The sequence below is a fragment of the Epinephelus lanceolatus genome, chromosome 6 (genome assembly GCF_041903045.1).
Source record: "Epinephelus lanceolatus isolate andai-2023 chromosome 6, ASM4190304v1, whole genome shotgun sequence".
Lineage (NCBI taxonomy): Eukaryota > Metazoa > Chordata > Actinopteri > Perciformes > Serranidae > Epinephelus > Epinephelus lanceolatus.
In genome coordinates, this window is record NC_135739.1 from 27,734,976 (window position 1) to 27,750,463 (window position 15,488).

Below are 15,488 nucleotides of genomic sequence, written 5' to 3' on the forward strand. Positions count from 1 at the left end.
GCAGAGGCTCATGCAAAAATCGCTTAGCAGCACCACCACACCAGGCTTGTAACCAGAAAATCCTCAGATATAAAAGCTGAATAAAGATGAGAAAATAAAAACTTGCCTTCCCACAATAACTGCCATCACTGTGTTTTTAACCAAGACATTAAATCCACATAGGCAGTAGAAGATTGTTTAAAGGGTGAAAATGTGGGTATGGGCTGTTACTGAAGAAGAGCATGCACGCTCAAATTTTAGCCATGATGGAGGCTCTATGAAGACTTCAGTTGGTCAGTCCACCACTGTGATCTAGACTGAAATATCTCAACAACTATGGATGGATTACCGTATAATCTTATACAGATATGCATGGTCTCCAGAGGATGAATCCTACTGACTTTGCCGATCCACTGACTTTACCTTCTATGGACACCATGAGGTTGACATTATGTATTCTAGGGGTGGTTTCATACCTGCCCTGCTTGGTTTGGCTCAATCGAACTCAAGTTTGTTTGCCCCCTATGTGCGGTTCGTTTGGGCAGGTGTGAACAGGGCAATCGCACTCGGGTGCACACCAAAACAACCAGACAGAGACCTCCTTGAAGAGGTTACAAACTCTGGTGCGGTTTGTTTGTGGTGATCCAAACCAACTGCATATTATTCATTGTTTGGGTTAAACAACCATGAGAATGTTACAGTCCCAGACGCCTCCTCCTGTACTGCCTTAATAAGCGCATTCGGCCGCCCAAAACATCATAACATTGTTTTCTAGTTGGAGCCGCGCCTCGTTTTCAAACTGTATGGTTTGCCTAAAATGAACAATGCAACCAATATAGTACACAATGACCAGCACCAAAATCAACCTGCGTAGTTGTCCCTCCATCGTGACATTAGAAAGGGTCACATTTATCATGCAAGTGAACTCTTCTTCAATGTTTTGTTTATTTCCTGGATTTTTCCCACATAGAAATTCTGACCAATCAAGAGCAGTATTCTCATGCAAGGCATTTGATCTGGTCTGCTTGTAAATGCTGCCGTGAGTGCACAAACCAACTCTAGGCAATTATGCAACTACGTAACAAAATAAGTCCCTGATTCGGACCCAAGCAAGACAACTCTAGGTCTGAAAGCACCCTGAGGAAATGTCTTGACAACTACAGGAATTGCCACTGGTGCAAACATTTAGCTCAAAGCACGGCTGTGCCTAAGTACAGCCTCACAGAGCCACTAAAGTGCCTCAGTCTTGTCAATGGATAAATAAATATTAAACACTACACATTACATACTGTAAGAGCACACAATCAGCTGTGCCTGGACCAACACCCATCAGCTATCAGGCCACAACCATGGCCCACGTTTTCAAAGACTGACTGAGGCCATGCAAGATGTATGAGGGTGTGTTGCTGTGTGGATGCATGAGTGTGTCCTCCTTATGCCATCAAAGGCTTTTGGTGGGCGCCGCAAGCGTCTGCCATTAGCACACAGGGGCAGGAAGTGGCTTCCCCTCCAATTATAACTTCCCCACCTCAAAAGACGGTCAGGTGGTCCTTTCTCAATCAGGACGGAAAGAGGAGGAGGAAAGTGGCAGGATAGAAAGGGAAAGAGGGAAGTGAGGCGAGTGCTGCCATTTGTGGAAATAAAAGGGAATTCCTGATATAGTGTAGGCCATGAATATTGAACAGGCTTGGACCGTGAAGCTGCTCTTGGTTTGGCTGAATAGTTAGTGCAGATGAAATGCTTTCTGGTAGAAGGAACAAATTCAGATTTTCATTCCAAAACTAGATTTCAAACATCAAAAAAATACTGGTAAAGCATCCAAATACTGCATGCTCTAAACGTGGTTGCTGGCATGAAAATAAAGCACACTGAATCTACACACGCATGCACACACACACACACAACATAAAAAGACTGAATATTATATATTAAATAGTTATTAAGCTTTGTGCCACAGAACAACCTTTTTTGATGCAATGAGCATTTTTCATAGCACTGTACTTAATCAGCTTGATACAAATAGTTTACAGTGCCATAAGAAACAATTTCAGATTATTTTGTTCTTCTGTGCTCATATACTTACAGTACACACGCAACCTTTATGGTAATGTTAAAAAAAAAAAAACCCTGCCAAGCCCTGTGAAAATACAAGTTGTCCCATATGAGGTGTAGAAATAAAGAAATATATTTCTTTTTATTGCAAATGTTATTTGTGTATGAAAATAAAACTATACCAAACAGGTAACTTTTAGTAAGCTTTTTCAACTTTATTCAAGTTTTACTGCATACGTCTTCCTTATCATTATTCTTCATCCTCATCCTTTCTCTCTTACTCCTTCCCGCTTTTCCTTCTTTCACCCTCTTCCACTTACCACCTATACTTCCCGCTACCTCGCAATCACCTTCCTCCTTCCTGATGCTCCTGTTTTCACCATCCTGCTCCTCTCATTCAAGCAGGCCAATTAAAAATATACACGTAGGATTTTCCTAAAAAGCAGTGCTTAGACTCATAAAGAAGTAATCCCTATCGATCATCACTTATCACCTTTTAAAAGTGTGTGGCGGTGTATTTTTCTGCGGAGACTCTACCCCCTGCCTGTATTTTCTTATTCCTGTGTTTGAGATGTTTATGGGTGTGAACCTACAAAGCCCTCAAGCAAGGTTGGGGTTTCATAAAAAGGTAGCAGCCAGGTGCCAGACCGTAAGCAGCAGTCATTCAAGAGACACACCACCGAAAAACACAAATATAGCGTGGCGAAACATCTGGGATTGGCTTCTACTTTCACTTTCGCTGGCAAGCATGCTCACAAACACTAACCGACAATCCTGCATAGTACACCTTTAACCCACTTCACCTATCTTGCCATCTTTTCCCTCTCCAACTAGTTCCTTATCCTGATCTACGGATCTTACGGTCAATCTTTTTCCAATACCCATGTCCATCTCTTCTTTCTCGTCTCTCTCTCTCTCTCTCTCTCTCACTAAGCTATTCGGTGAGCACAGTGGGGTTATGGCTGTTTCAAAGCTTGTCTGCAGTCTAAAAGGTTGAGTGTATGTATTTCAAAGGCCAATTTAAGACCAAGAACAAGGGATCAGACTCTATAATGAGGATACTGTTCACACAGAGAGAGGACATGATGGTCTGCATTAACTCCCAGTGGCACTAAAGGAAAGGCTAGCCTGCCGCAGAGTTGTTACCAAGCAAATGCCACCTGATCAGCCATCTGTGGCTCAGAGGAGAATGAAATAAATCTTTGCTTTGCTCATAACTGAGCTGGAGCAACCATCAAGGGCAGAACTTCAGACAGATATGTGATCAATAGCAAAAAGACAATAGGGTCTCCCTGTTTTGGGCTTCACTCTCTGATAAAATGGCTGTGAAATTATAGGGTGGCGACTTTTATCCTAGATTCTTTTTCTCGGCGAAGGGGCCACATGCCTTAAACATCTGATCTGCTCATTAGACCTAGATTTACATTATTAATGCACAAACACATGCCTGTCTTACTGCTGTGATTATTACTCATTCAACACAATTCAGAAGTAACTGGTGCTGTATAGCAAACCATCTTGCCCAAGTGCACCTGAACAATGTTTGCTGTGTCAGGCGTCATCGCACAGATACCATCAAGTGTGTGGGTTCAAACAGGCAGCCACTCAGTCACAAGTCCACATCTCCATCCTCTTCATTACTCTCTACAAGGAGTAATGTAGGTAAAGTAATGAAAGTAAAATAGGTAAAGTAGGTGCCAAGTGGAGGAAATATGAGGATGTCTCTAGAGAGTTCTTATGGTTATAAATATAAGCTGTCTTACTGGTGGCTGCTGCTATAGAAACACATTCCACAAAAGCAACTACACATATGTGAATGTCTACTATTTTCACCTTTATTGGGTTGGCAGCAACAACAAAACCATAGTCTTTGACAAAATTTCAAAATAAAAAAATAGATACTATGTAATTCAACACACTCTGCCTCCTATTCAAAACATCAGCAGCCTAGTTGATTTAACACAAATGGGTGCGCCATACCTTTGTCAGAAGTTGTCTGATTTTTTTTTTTTTGTTTTTTGGCTGTACAGCAGATTATAAACAGAAACACACACTTTATATACAGTATACTCATATACAGTATATTGTGTAAAGGTTTAAACATAACTTCATAAATAAATACATATTATCCTGTCATTAATAAAACTCTTTTTTTACTAAAAGCCCCGATCAATGCACTTGAAAGTAAGATGACTTGTTTGAACAAGATAACAGTTTTGATTTCTAACACTTCAGTTTGGTCAGTGTAATACAGACACATATAAACAATTTCTTTTTTTAAATATTCATTCAGTGGCTCTTAGATTTTTAAAACCTTGAGTCAAGACACGCATTTCACATAACCCGCTACAAAAAAGAAAAAGAAAAAGCCCACCAAAGGAATGAATATTTGTGCAACTTCTGACCAAATGCTATAATCTCCACTTGAATGGTATATTCCAAATTTTACATTATGTGGTAACAACTGAACTATTTTATTTTATGCTAATACAAGATGTTGCTTTCTCTTGTTTTAAATGTTGTTGTGTTGTTATTTGTCACCATGTCGTGAAGATAATACAGCACTAATTCAGACCCTACAAATTTCTTCTACCACCCCACTGCACTATGCTCCAAAGAAGCACCAAAAACACAAGCTATCGAAATAAAAAATATCATCATAAGTCTAGTATTTGACACGGCTATGCTGTGGTTCCCTACTGCTATTCCTCATATATGCCAGGTCATACGGCTACAGAGGGGAATTCACAAGACTTAGACAAATCTGCTGTCTGCTCTTATCTTACAGATATGATGTAGACGTCAGATAGTAGAACATGTACCCACTTGAAGGCAGGAGTCAGACTGACTGTAACAAATGAATGACTTGACCCATTCTCGGTTCAAGTGGATACCTCTCTAAACTAAAAGTCATGGAAAACTAAATTCAACAACAACGTACCTTCAGATGTGCACATGGTCACAAGGTATGTTCATGTAGCCGGAAAATGTTTTGTAAAAGTGCAGCATGTCCGTGTAAGTGTAATTACTTCCCAACATCTTTTTTCCACTCTTCCTACAAAATACATTGTTAGGCACATATACAGAACAATCTGTATGCATTAAAGCTGCATAAAGCAATATCTTAAATACTAACACTGAATCAAACAACTCCTGGCTATCTTAAAGGGTGATTAATGCTGATGAACCCGCTAAGAATCAATACCCCACAATGCAGCTTTACACCACCTCACAGACTTGGTTATCTTAGTTGTCTGAACCAAAACAACCAAAACAATGCCGGCACATACAGTACAAACCATGGGCAGCCACTCCCAGCAAGTGATTATTTCAAGTTGTCTGTAGGCTACTGGCCTCATGCAAACCTGCAGAGAGCCGAAGTAAAGGAATGGTTGATAAATGAAGTCGAATACCTAGATAACCCAAACGAGACATTTTTTTTTTTCTGTTGGTTTTCTAAACCTTGTCTTAAAAACAATACTGTACTTACATTCATTGGAATGGTCAGAAAGACTCGGGACTGGAATGATCATGTAGCTCTGTTTTTGTGAAGTAGCCACAAAAATATAATAAGCTAAAGGCTTTCTGCGCAGTGGCTTCAAAAATCACTTAATGCAGCTTTAAAATGAGGAATGACTTACACAGGCTACTGTTAAGCAGCACTGAATGCAGTTACAATATCAAGGGGCTGGGTGCGCTGTGTCACTTGGTTTCTAGCATGGACAAATATACAGTACAAGCAAGGCTTCAACCACAGATGACACTACTACATGAGCAAAGAGGGAAAATCAGTAATTGGCTATAGTACGTGGCTGTATTCAAATGAATTATGCTTTGACACTCATCCAATGATCGAGGGAATATACAAGGTAAATTGACTGGAGTGCCTGAAATACTGTGCTGTAGCAAAGGGTGAGAATCACAGCCAAAGGCAGTCTTGTAGGTTGCTTTAACAACACACATCATCTGCACTTTGTATATAAAAAGCCCCATATTGGGGAACAGTCTTTAGATTTCATCAAGCTGGAATGGGTACAATAAAAAAACAACATAATTATTTTATAGCAGAATAGATTTAACTACCCATCTCCAATAAGGAGCCCATAAACAAACCAATTTCTGACACCTATACTCAGCCCAGTCATCTGTTGCTTGGGCACAGAAATCATGAAAAAAAAAAAAAAGTTACCAAATTTACACGTAAGACATTCAGGCCTGTAGTTTGAGGGCAGTATCATTTTCATCAGCAGCATCATTGGCAGAGCTAAAGAGTGTGGGGCAAATTAAAAGTAATGAGGATTGTTCGGCCAATGGTTTAACAAACCTCCACAAGATGAGCCACTGATAGCCTTAAACCTTTCTCACAACTAAGCATGTAATTTCAGATCAGTTAAGTTTTAGCCTCACAGTGACCTCCAGACAGATCAGATCACATTAATCTGAACCCAGGTCCATCATCTTTAACAAAGATAATTGTTTCACTGATAATCTTCAGGTCTGTGCTACCACTACGACTTCTCTTTCCTGTAAGTGAGTCAGGGAAGTTTGTGAGTGGGTTAAAGCAACATCCAAGAGGTGAATCTATAAATAATAATATCCTAAACTCAGCTCAATTGCAGGGTTCCGTTTCTAAACCTTTTCCATTTTAAATAATACTGTGAAATTCATAATTTAATACTTTTATTTTGAATTTAGACTTGTTAGAAATGACTGTTGAGCATTCATGCATCAAACTGTTAGCAGAATACTCATAACACGGCCATATCAGGAATGCCACACCAATGGTGGGAATGCTGACGCTGATGGGCTATTTCATAAGTGCAAGGGGATCTTGGGAAGAAACCTCTGGCAAGCATCAGTTCACTGCCCTCAATATAAAGGCCTCAGAGTCAAAACGACACATCATTTGTCTCAATTCTGGAAATAAGGTGCTTTTTAGCAGGCATGCACCAATCAATTGGTGACCAAACATAATTAGCTAATATGTAAATTGGTAAACAATGAAAGCAGCATGTCATCTGTGGATACACACTACAGTAATAGGCAATGTGTTAAATGGGTTGACAATTAGACCGTCAACAATATAGATTAGTAACCACATTGAGTCAAGTGAAAACTTTATTAATTCTTGTTTTGGTGGATTTGAACTTGATTTATGGATTTTAAACCTTCTTTCACCAGTTCAGATATTTTTAACAGTCCTTGGTCATCTGCTGTGATGTAGAAATATGTTTTGCCTAACTACCTAAACACTGCTATATTAGAGTTTTATGTTTTGAGATTACTGTTACATCAAGGTCTGATTAAACAACTTTATCCAAATTTAAACCTGCTGTCAGATATGCAATTTGCCAATCACTCTAACAATAGAAAAAAAATGCATCTGACCAGTACATCATGACTTTTTTGCATCTCTCCTCTGTTCACCTGTGCACACATCATGTTGACAAGACTCAACACAAAATGCTTTAGCAGAAATGGGCTGCGCACTTTTCTCTAGAAATCAGTCAAGGCCGTACACCATCTGTTATTTATCAGCAGCATAATGGCTGTCGTCAATGTCACTGTGTGTGTTCATACAGTTAAAAAGTCAAATGATCATTTAGAACCTTTAAACAGGTTTATGAGCACAAGTAAGTGTAGGCTATCTAGTCTCTGCTAATGACAGTCATAGAAAGCACGGAGACATCTGATAGAAGGTCAATCGAATTCACAACCACTAAAAAAATTTAACAGGCATGAAAAAGTGTGGTCACATTTAATGTCTGAGGAGATATTCATGAATCCTATGATAACTCAGTTATCCCACTATGTCTGACGTGGCTGATACAGTGACATACAGTGAGATGTAAAAGCTGAGAAAGCCATGGGGAGAGACTACTTTCTACATGACCCACAGCCAAGTCACATACCACAGAATATTAGTCATTTAAGTGTGCCCATCTCATTAAATCTCTCTGTTTAGACACTGCACCCATCTCCTCGAAAAGCTTATAATGCAATAAACCATGGTTTATTGTGACCATCGCAATGTCACTGGTGTCAGCTGACAGGCTGATGCAACAGAAAGTGTTTTCTGTTGGGTTAAGCCATGCCAATGTTACTCAAAGTTAACTAGCTGCTCAACTGGTTAAGATTCATATTCCCCATTGATAGATTCCAGCAGCATTCTCATCCTGTAAAAGTCATCCCTTCAGATGGAGCATGAGTTTGCCCTCTTCCTTGGTTTAGGCTCCCCGAAGTCCCTGTCATCGGCCGCACAATGGCTGAAGGAGCAAATCGTCTGTGAGAGCCTACGCATGCCCAGGCGGAACACACTATTAGACAGGCTGTAGATCACACAGTTGCAAAAGCTGTTGCTAATGGCCAGCCAGGTAGTGATGAAGGAGAGGGCAGGGCTGTCCAGCACATGGGAGCTCTCTAACAGGAAGTAGATTATGTAGGGCAGCCAGAGCATATAGAAAACGCTGGTGATGCGGAATAACACCATCGCGTAGCGCCGATCTGGTCCATGCCCACTGTGATGCCCGCCGCCACCGCCCTCACCAGCCTCCATCTCCTGGCTGGGAAAACGTGCCCGTCGTTCACTGATCTCTCTGTTGTGCTGCTGGCAAATGCGAAAGATATGGTAATACGTAAAACAGACCACAAGTGCAGCAGGCGCATAGAGCAAGCACACCACAAAGCCCGTGAAAAGGGCAGAGGTGGGCCAAGAGTGGGCACACCACTCAAAAATGTCTCCATGATAGCCTGGTTTACCCCACCCAAAGAACGAGGGCAAGAACACCAGGCTGGAGTAGACCCAGATTAGGGTGATGCAGCCTCGTAGCCGGCATGGCGTCACCAGCTGGTTGTAAGACAGTGGTTTTGTTATGGCCAGGTAGCGGTCCACACTGATGCAAGCCAAGCAGGCCATTGAAACACTCTTTAGAACAGAGATGACGTAGCTGAAGACCTGGCATGTGATGGGCTCCTGGACACCTGCTGGGTAGTGGAGCAGAGACAGAGTGGGCACCAGGCAGCTAAGACCCACCAGCAGGTCAGCATAGGCCATGGTCTGGATAAAGTAGCTGGTGGTGTAGTGGTGTAGCAGAGGGGCACAGTGGAACACGAAGATAACTGTCAGGTTCCCTGTGATAATGAGCACTGTCAGAAGTACAATGACGGCAGTCTCCAGGACGCAAGCCTCCAGGCCTTGGTTCAGCCCCCAGCCCAAGGGACAAGAGTGGTTGGTGGCCCTGCCAGGAAAGAAGTCTCCATGACTGCTGTTGGCAGCGAGCACCGGGTCCGTTGTCAGTTCAGACTGGTTCATTGTTCTGGGCACTATCCAGGTGGGTCAGGTTTGTGATGTGTCACCCATAAGGCAGCTGGCCTGAAACTGGAGAACTGCCTGTCCCCCCCACCCGCTCTATACTGGGTGTCTGCAGCCTTCTTCAGTTAACGGAGCTCAATACTCTCTCTAACACACTCACTCTCTCTTTCACCTTACTCTCACATAGCTGGGTCTCAATCAAATGAACACTGACTGGAGGAAAATCAATAAAGCCTCTGGGAGGGTAGGACAACCCGTTTAGCTCTCCTTTTCCAATCACTCATGGTTAGTGAAAGTAGTGGGTGGGTAACAGTCAGGAGTAGGGAGAAAAAACTGTATTCCTTCAGTAAACCAGGGTAGCATTAGTGCTGTAGCCAGCATCAATCCCAGCGGCGACTTTCCCTGCTGCTTTGCCTGCCAGTCTGTGGCCTCATCTCCTGATCCTAATGAGGGATGCCACAGGGAGGCTGAGGGCATAAGCTGTCCGCACAAGGGCGGAGAGCACATAGGATGCGAGAGAGGACACCATACAAAGAGGTTAAAGCGTGAAGGAAAGCACAATGCTCTCTGCTCTTGACGGATCCTTACAGGAGATCAGATGAGTAAGCAGCATATGGTTCTGATTTCACTCCTGGAGATCAGATGAAATTTACTGAGTGGTTACCTTTAAAAAATAAATTGTAGGCAACAACTGCTACGGGGAAAAAATGTTCTTACGAGTCTCTCTGGAAATGTAAATTATATCCATCTCTGCAAATCAACCCCTTTAAATTAATCCAAAGTTTCACTGCGCCATGGGTGCTGGCGTGTTTACAATGTTACAGCAGGCTTCCCTTATTTTGGTGGTCCTCTGGTCAGTGTCTGGAGCCCATGCATGCCCAGCTATTGTCTGAATCAAAACACAGACACAGGCTAGAACAACATGGGGATCTCCGCAGGAGATAATGTCACAGCTCTCTCAGCACACACAGCGCTGGGGGGAAAAATGTGTTTACAAGGCATCCCTAGGCAGAATGAGGTAAAAAAAAAACAAGCGTGTCAACATGTCTGGATGAAGTTCTGCTATTAAAGTGATTTAAAGTTTAAATCCAAATGTGCAAACTTGCCTCTCAGTGTTCTGGACTGCAAGTCGCGAAAGACAAACAAATGTAAAAGTCCAGTAGCTGATGAAAGTGTTGAATGTAAGACTCCCATGCAGGCAGGTGGAAGGACTCTCCTGGAGCAATAAGAGGCCAGCTGAATAGCTCAGCGCTCCTCTCACTTTGACTCCTCAGCAATCCTGTGGCAGACACTTGCAGAGAGGGGTGTGGGAATCAATCAGAAATCCACCTATTTATCCCATAAACGTGTTACTTGCATTTTTGTTGTGACATTCTGAAGCACTGGCAGGGGAGGCTTAGCACCTTCTCCTCAAGTGCTTAATGCAACCATAGATTTTCTAACTTGCTTTAGTCCTTTGAAGTATTAACTCTGTATAGTTGTAGAGGTATGGGGTCCTACAACTCCTCTCTCAGAGTGTCTGTCACCCTGAACAAAACACTGGCAGCGCAACAAAAGGGAATCCACTCTAGCAGCATAAAGAAAAGACCAAGTCCCAGTCGGAGTCCCAGTTTCAAGCACTGTCCTCTGCAAACGTCCCCCTTTTTAATTCCGTTAAACAGGACAACCCACGTTTTCAATACATAAATCCTTAGATCCTGGCATACAGAAAGAAATGAATGTAATGCATCTGTCAGAAGCAGCAAGTAAAAAGCAAGAAAAAAAGGATGACTGCGCTGATGGAAATGAGTTAAATCTGCAGCGAGGGAAGCGAGGGGACGAAGAGTCCCTCAGCCCTGGTGCAGTGAGAAGGAGAGATGCTGTGACTGGCTTACACTTCCCTCCCTCCCTCTCCACACAATCTCTCTAGCTTGCACACTCAACCTCTCTCTCTCTTTCCACACACACACACAGACTAACTCAAACACACACACACACATGAACCCTCCCTCTTTCTCGCTCCCTCTCCCTCAGCTTCTAGCTCATTGCCCCGCCTCCTCCCATCCCAGCTGCACCTGAGGCTCCCTGCCACATTATTCTGTCTCTCACACTGGCTTTCACCCAGAGGTAAATTTGGATACATTTCCTATTTACATATTACTTATCTCTCACAGTCTGTTTTCTATTAACTAAAGTCCCCTCCACCCCCTCCTTTTCTTTCCTTCACTGTTTCAGTCCCACTTCCTTCCCACAATCTCCAATTCTCCACTCCATACATTTACCTAGCCCCAGTATGTAAAAAAAAACAAACACAAATTTATATTTCAATTATACATAAAAACAACCTACAACATTGAAAATATAAGATGAGATAAATATCCCAGCATAAAATAGCAAAACACATTTCATGACATCATGAGTCACTCACTGTACTGTCTCTACTTTTGGGGGGTTGAAGAAAAGAAAACAGCTGTTAGTGTCAGTGGTCATCAGCCTCACTTTCCGACACACATTATCACACACTGTTAATGACGACAGGATGACACTCAACCTTAGTAATCCCATGAAACATCTTGAACAGCTAATCCTAGTTAAATGAATTCTTTCCCTTATCTAGCCAGGCTCCAGGTTCTTCTGGATACTTTATTTATTCTTTATTCAACCAACAGCTTAGCGCAGCTATGCCTGCCCCTTAGTTACAGTTGCCCAGCATTTCGGCCGGTTGGGAGCGTCCTCTGGCCGGCAGATGATAAAGAGGATCAAGTGACAGCAAATTAGCTAAGCAGAAGGGGCGGATGGAAAGAAAGTGTCAAGCATGGTGGCTGGGCAGGAGAATCTTGCAAAGAGAAAATTCAGAGCAACTTTGGTAATGTTATCACTTTCTTTGTTTTTTAACTGTTAGAGCCGCTTAGAGGCAACGAGTGGTGGCTGGCTGCAAGTTGGATGGAAAATGGCTACTTTGGAAAACAATACTGCACCTGGCCTCTTCCAGGAAGTGTAGAGTGCTTTGATTATTTGAAAAAAAAATGTCTGAAAGGAGCAAACATAACAGGAACTAAATCCTTAATGGAAAATATAGACATCCTGTCAACCGACACTGTATTCTTATATACTGCTGATGGACAAAGGAAAACATGATGCTATTCAAATGCATATCTTATTTGACAAAACTAAAAATTCTAGAAGAGCGTTTGGTCCAATCCACACAGAAAGTCACATACTGTATGAAACCATCAGAGCGAAAAATGAAATGTGCTATCTAAACAACAAGGAAATATACATGCCTTACAAAGAAAGAGCCATTCACAGACACTAACTGAACCTAGACATGACTGAGTGTCCTTGAGAACCATGTAATACGTTGTAAGAATATTATACAGGAAAAGGAGGCATGCAGCCAATCCAATCCTTTAACACACCTGTTTATGACAGAGCATTCAACTCAATAAAAATGTCTAACACAGACTGGTTGACTTTAAGTATGGAGGCAGAAGCTACTTAGATTTAACTTAGAGGGGTGCCCATTTGCATCTTTGTGTAAAAAATGTCATTATTTTACAAAATAAATTAAGAATGTGTAGTTCACTTTACAAATTTAAAGGTCCAGTGTGTAGGATTTAGAGCCATCTATTAGCAGAAAGGGTATATAATATTCAAAACTATGTTTTCATTAACTTATAATCACCTTAAACTATGAATCACTGTGCTTACAGTATGTTACCTTAATAGGAGTTTTATCTACGTATGGAGCAGGTCCTCTTCTCTGGAGCCCGCCATATTGTTCTCCAGCACCACAGAACAGACAACCAAATACCGGCTCTAGAGAGGGCCATTTCTGATGTCATGTTTTTGCATCAACCACTGTGGTCCGCCTACAAGCTTTGTACATGGGAGAAGTTTCACATCCAGAGGGCACAAAATTTTACACACCGGAACTCTAAAAATGTTGAACAATAAGGTGGTAAAGAAATATAAAACTGGGGTCTGATTATTATTGTGTCTGAAATGTTATGGAATTTTGTGAATGTTTCTGTTTTCGTTTCTGTATAACTTAGTAGTAAATAAGTCACTTATGAGAATATGCTAAGCTAAAAGGGTAGGTATAACAAGCTTGAGCTTCAGCTTACACCTTTTAGGCTACAATATTGTTTCTTTTTAATTTAATGGCTTGATGTTTTTCATTTATTATGTGCATTCTTTCTGTAAAATTGTAATTAAGGACCAAAATTAAATACTACAATCTTACTACTATTTCTGTTTTTTTGTATATTGTTTATCCAGATTGTCAACAATAATATAATAAGCATTAATTAACATCAGTAAACATAAGTATCACTGCATTATGTGAATTAAATAGAAACATTTGTTTTTGTCTCACATTCATGCACATGTAAATATAATGACAACTAAATTGGCAAGTCATTCCTGATTCAGTTGACGGTTCACCAACTTAAAAAAAAAATCTAATAAATTTACTGTTGAGACCGTGAATCACAGCCCTACTAAAAAAAGAGTAACACACAATACAACATGAGTTATGTCACCAAGTTGTATTTTGAGCCACAAGCTATGAAGTGAGGGGGTGAAACTGTACAACATGGACAATATGCAACATATACACTGAACAAAAATATAAAGGCAACACTTTTGTTTTTGCTCCCATTTTTCATAGGCTGAACTCAAAGATCTAAAACTTTTTCTACATACACAAAAGACCATTTCCCCTCAAATACTGTTCACAAATCTGTCTAAATCTGTGTTAGTGAGCACTTCTCTTTTGCCGAGATAATCCATCCCACCTCACAGGTGTGCCATATCAAGATGCTGATTAGACAGCATGATTATTGCACAGGTGTGCCTTAGGCTGGCCACAATAAAAGGCCACTCTAAAATGTTCAGTTTTATCACACAGCACAATGCCACAGATGTCGCAAGTTTTGGGGGACCGTGCAATTGGCATGCTGACTGCAGGAATGTCCACCAGAGCTGTTGCCCGTGAATTGAATATTCATTTCTCTACCATAAGCCGTCTCCAAAGGCGTTTCAGACAATTTGGCAGTACATCCAACCAGCCTCACAACCGCAGACCACGTGTAACCACACCAGCCCAGGACCTCCATATCCAGCATGTTCACCTCCAAGATCGTCTGAGACCAGCCACCCGGACAGCTGCTGCAACAATCGGTTTGCATAACCAAAGAATTTCTGCACAAACCGTCTCAGGGAAGCTCATCTGCATGCTCGTCGTCCTCGTCGGGGTCTCGACCTGACTGCAGTTCGTCGTCGTAACCGACTTGAGTGGGCAAATGCTCACATTCGATGGCGTCTGGCACGTTGGAGAGGTGTTCTCTTCACGGATGAATCCCGGTTTTCACTGTTCAGGGCAGATGGCAGACAGCATGTGTGGCGTCGTGTGGGTGAGCGGTTTGCTGATGTCAACGTTATTGATCAAGTGGCCCATGGTGGCGATGGGGTTATGGTATGGGCAGGCGTATGTTATGAACAACGAACATAGGTGCATTTTATTGATGGCATTTTGAATGTACAGAGATACCGTGACAAGATCCTGAGGCCCATTGTTGTGCCATTCATCCACGACCATCACCTCATGTTGCAGCATGATAATGCACGGCCCCATGTTGCAAGGATCTGTACACAATTCCTGGAAGCTGAAAACATCCCAGTTCTTGCATGGCCAGCATACTCACCGGACATGTCACCCATTGAGCATGTTTGGGATGCTCTGGATCGGCGTATATGACAGCGTGTTCCAGTTCCTGCCAATATCCAGCAACTTCGCACAGCCATTGAAGAAGAGTGGGCCAACATTCCACAGGCCGCAATCAACAACCTGATCAACTCTATGCGAAGGAGATGTGTTGCACTGCATGAGGCAAATGGTGGTCACACCAGATACTGACTGGTTTTCTGACCCCCCCAGACCACCCCAATAAAGCAAAACTGCACATTTCAGAGTGGCCTTTTATTGTGGCAAGCCTAAGGCACACCTGTGCAATAATCATGCTGTCTAATCAGCATCTTGATATGGCACACCTGTGAGGTGGGATGGATTATCTCGGCAAAGGAGAAGTGCTCACTAACACAGATTTAGACAGATTTGTGAACAGTATTTGAGGGGAAATGGTCTTTTGTGTATATAGAAAAA

General features: G+C 42.0%; 2 protein-coding genes across 5 annotated transcripts in view; both read right to left on the reverse strand.

Annotated features, from left to right (window-relative positions):
* rabgap1l (RAB GTPase activating protein 1-like) overlaps positions 1–15,488 on the reverse strand; it is a 138,346-nt gene that overhangs the window by 74,786 nt on the left and 48,072 nt on the right. The window lies entirely within an intron of this gene.
* Positions 918–11,247, reverse strand: gpr52 (G protein-coupled receptor 52). The gene has a single exon (XM_033620735.2). The coding sequence runs from the start codon at positions 9,341–9,343 to the stop codon at positions 8,225–8,227; it is 1,119 nt and encodes a 372-aa protein (XP_033476626.1). The 5' UTR covers positions 9,344–11,247; the 3' UTR covers positions 918–8,224.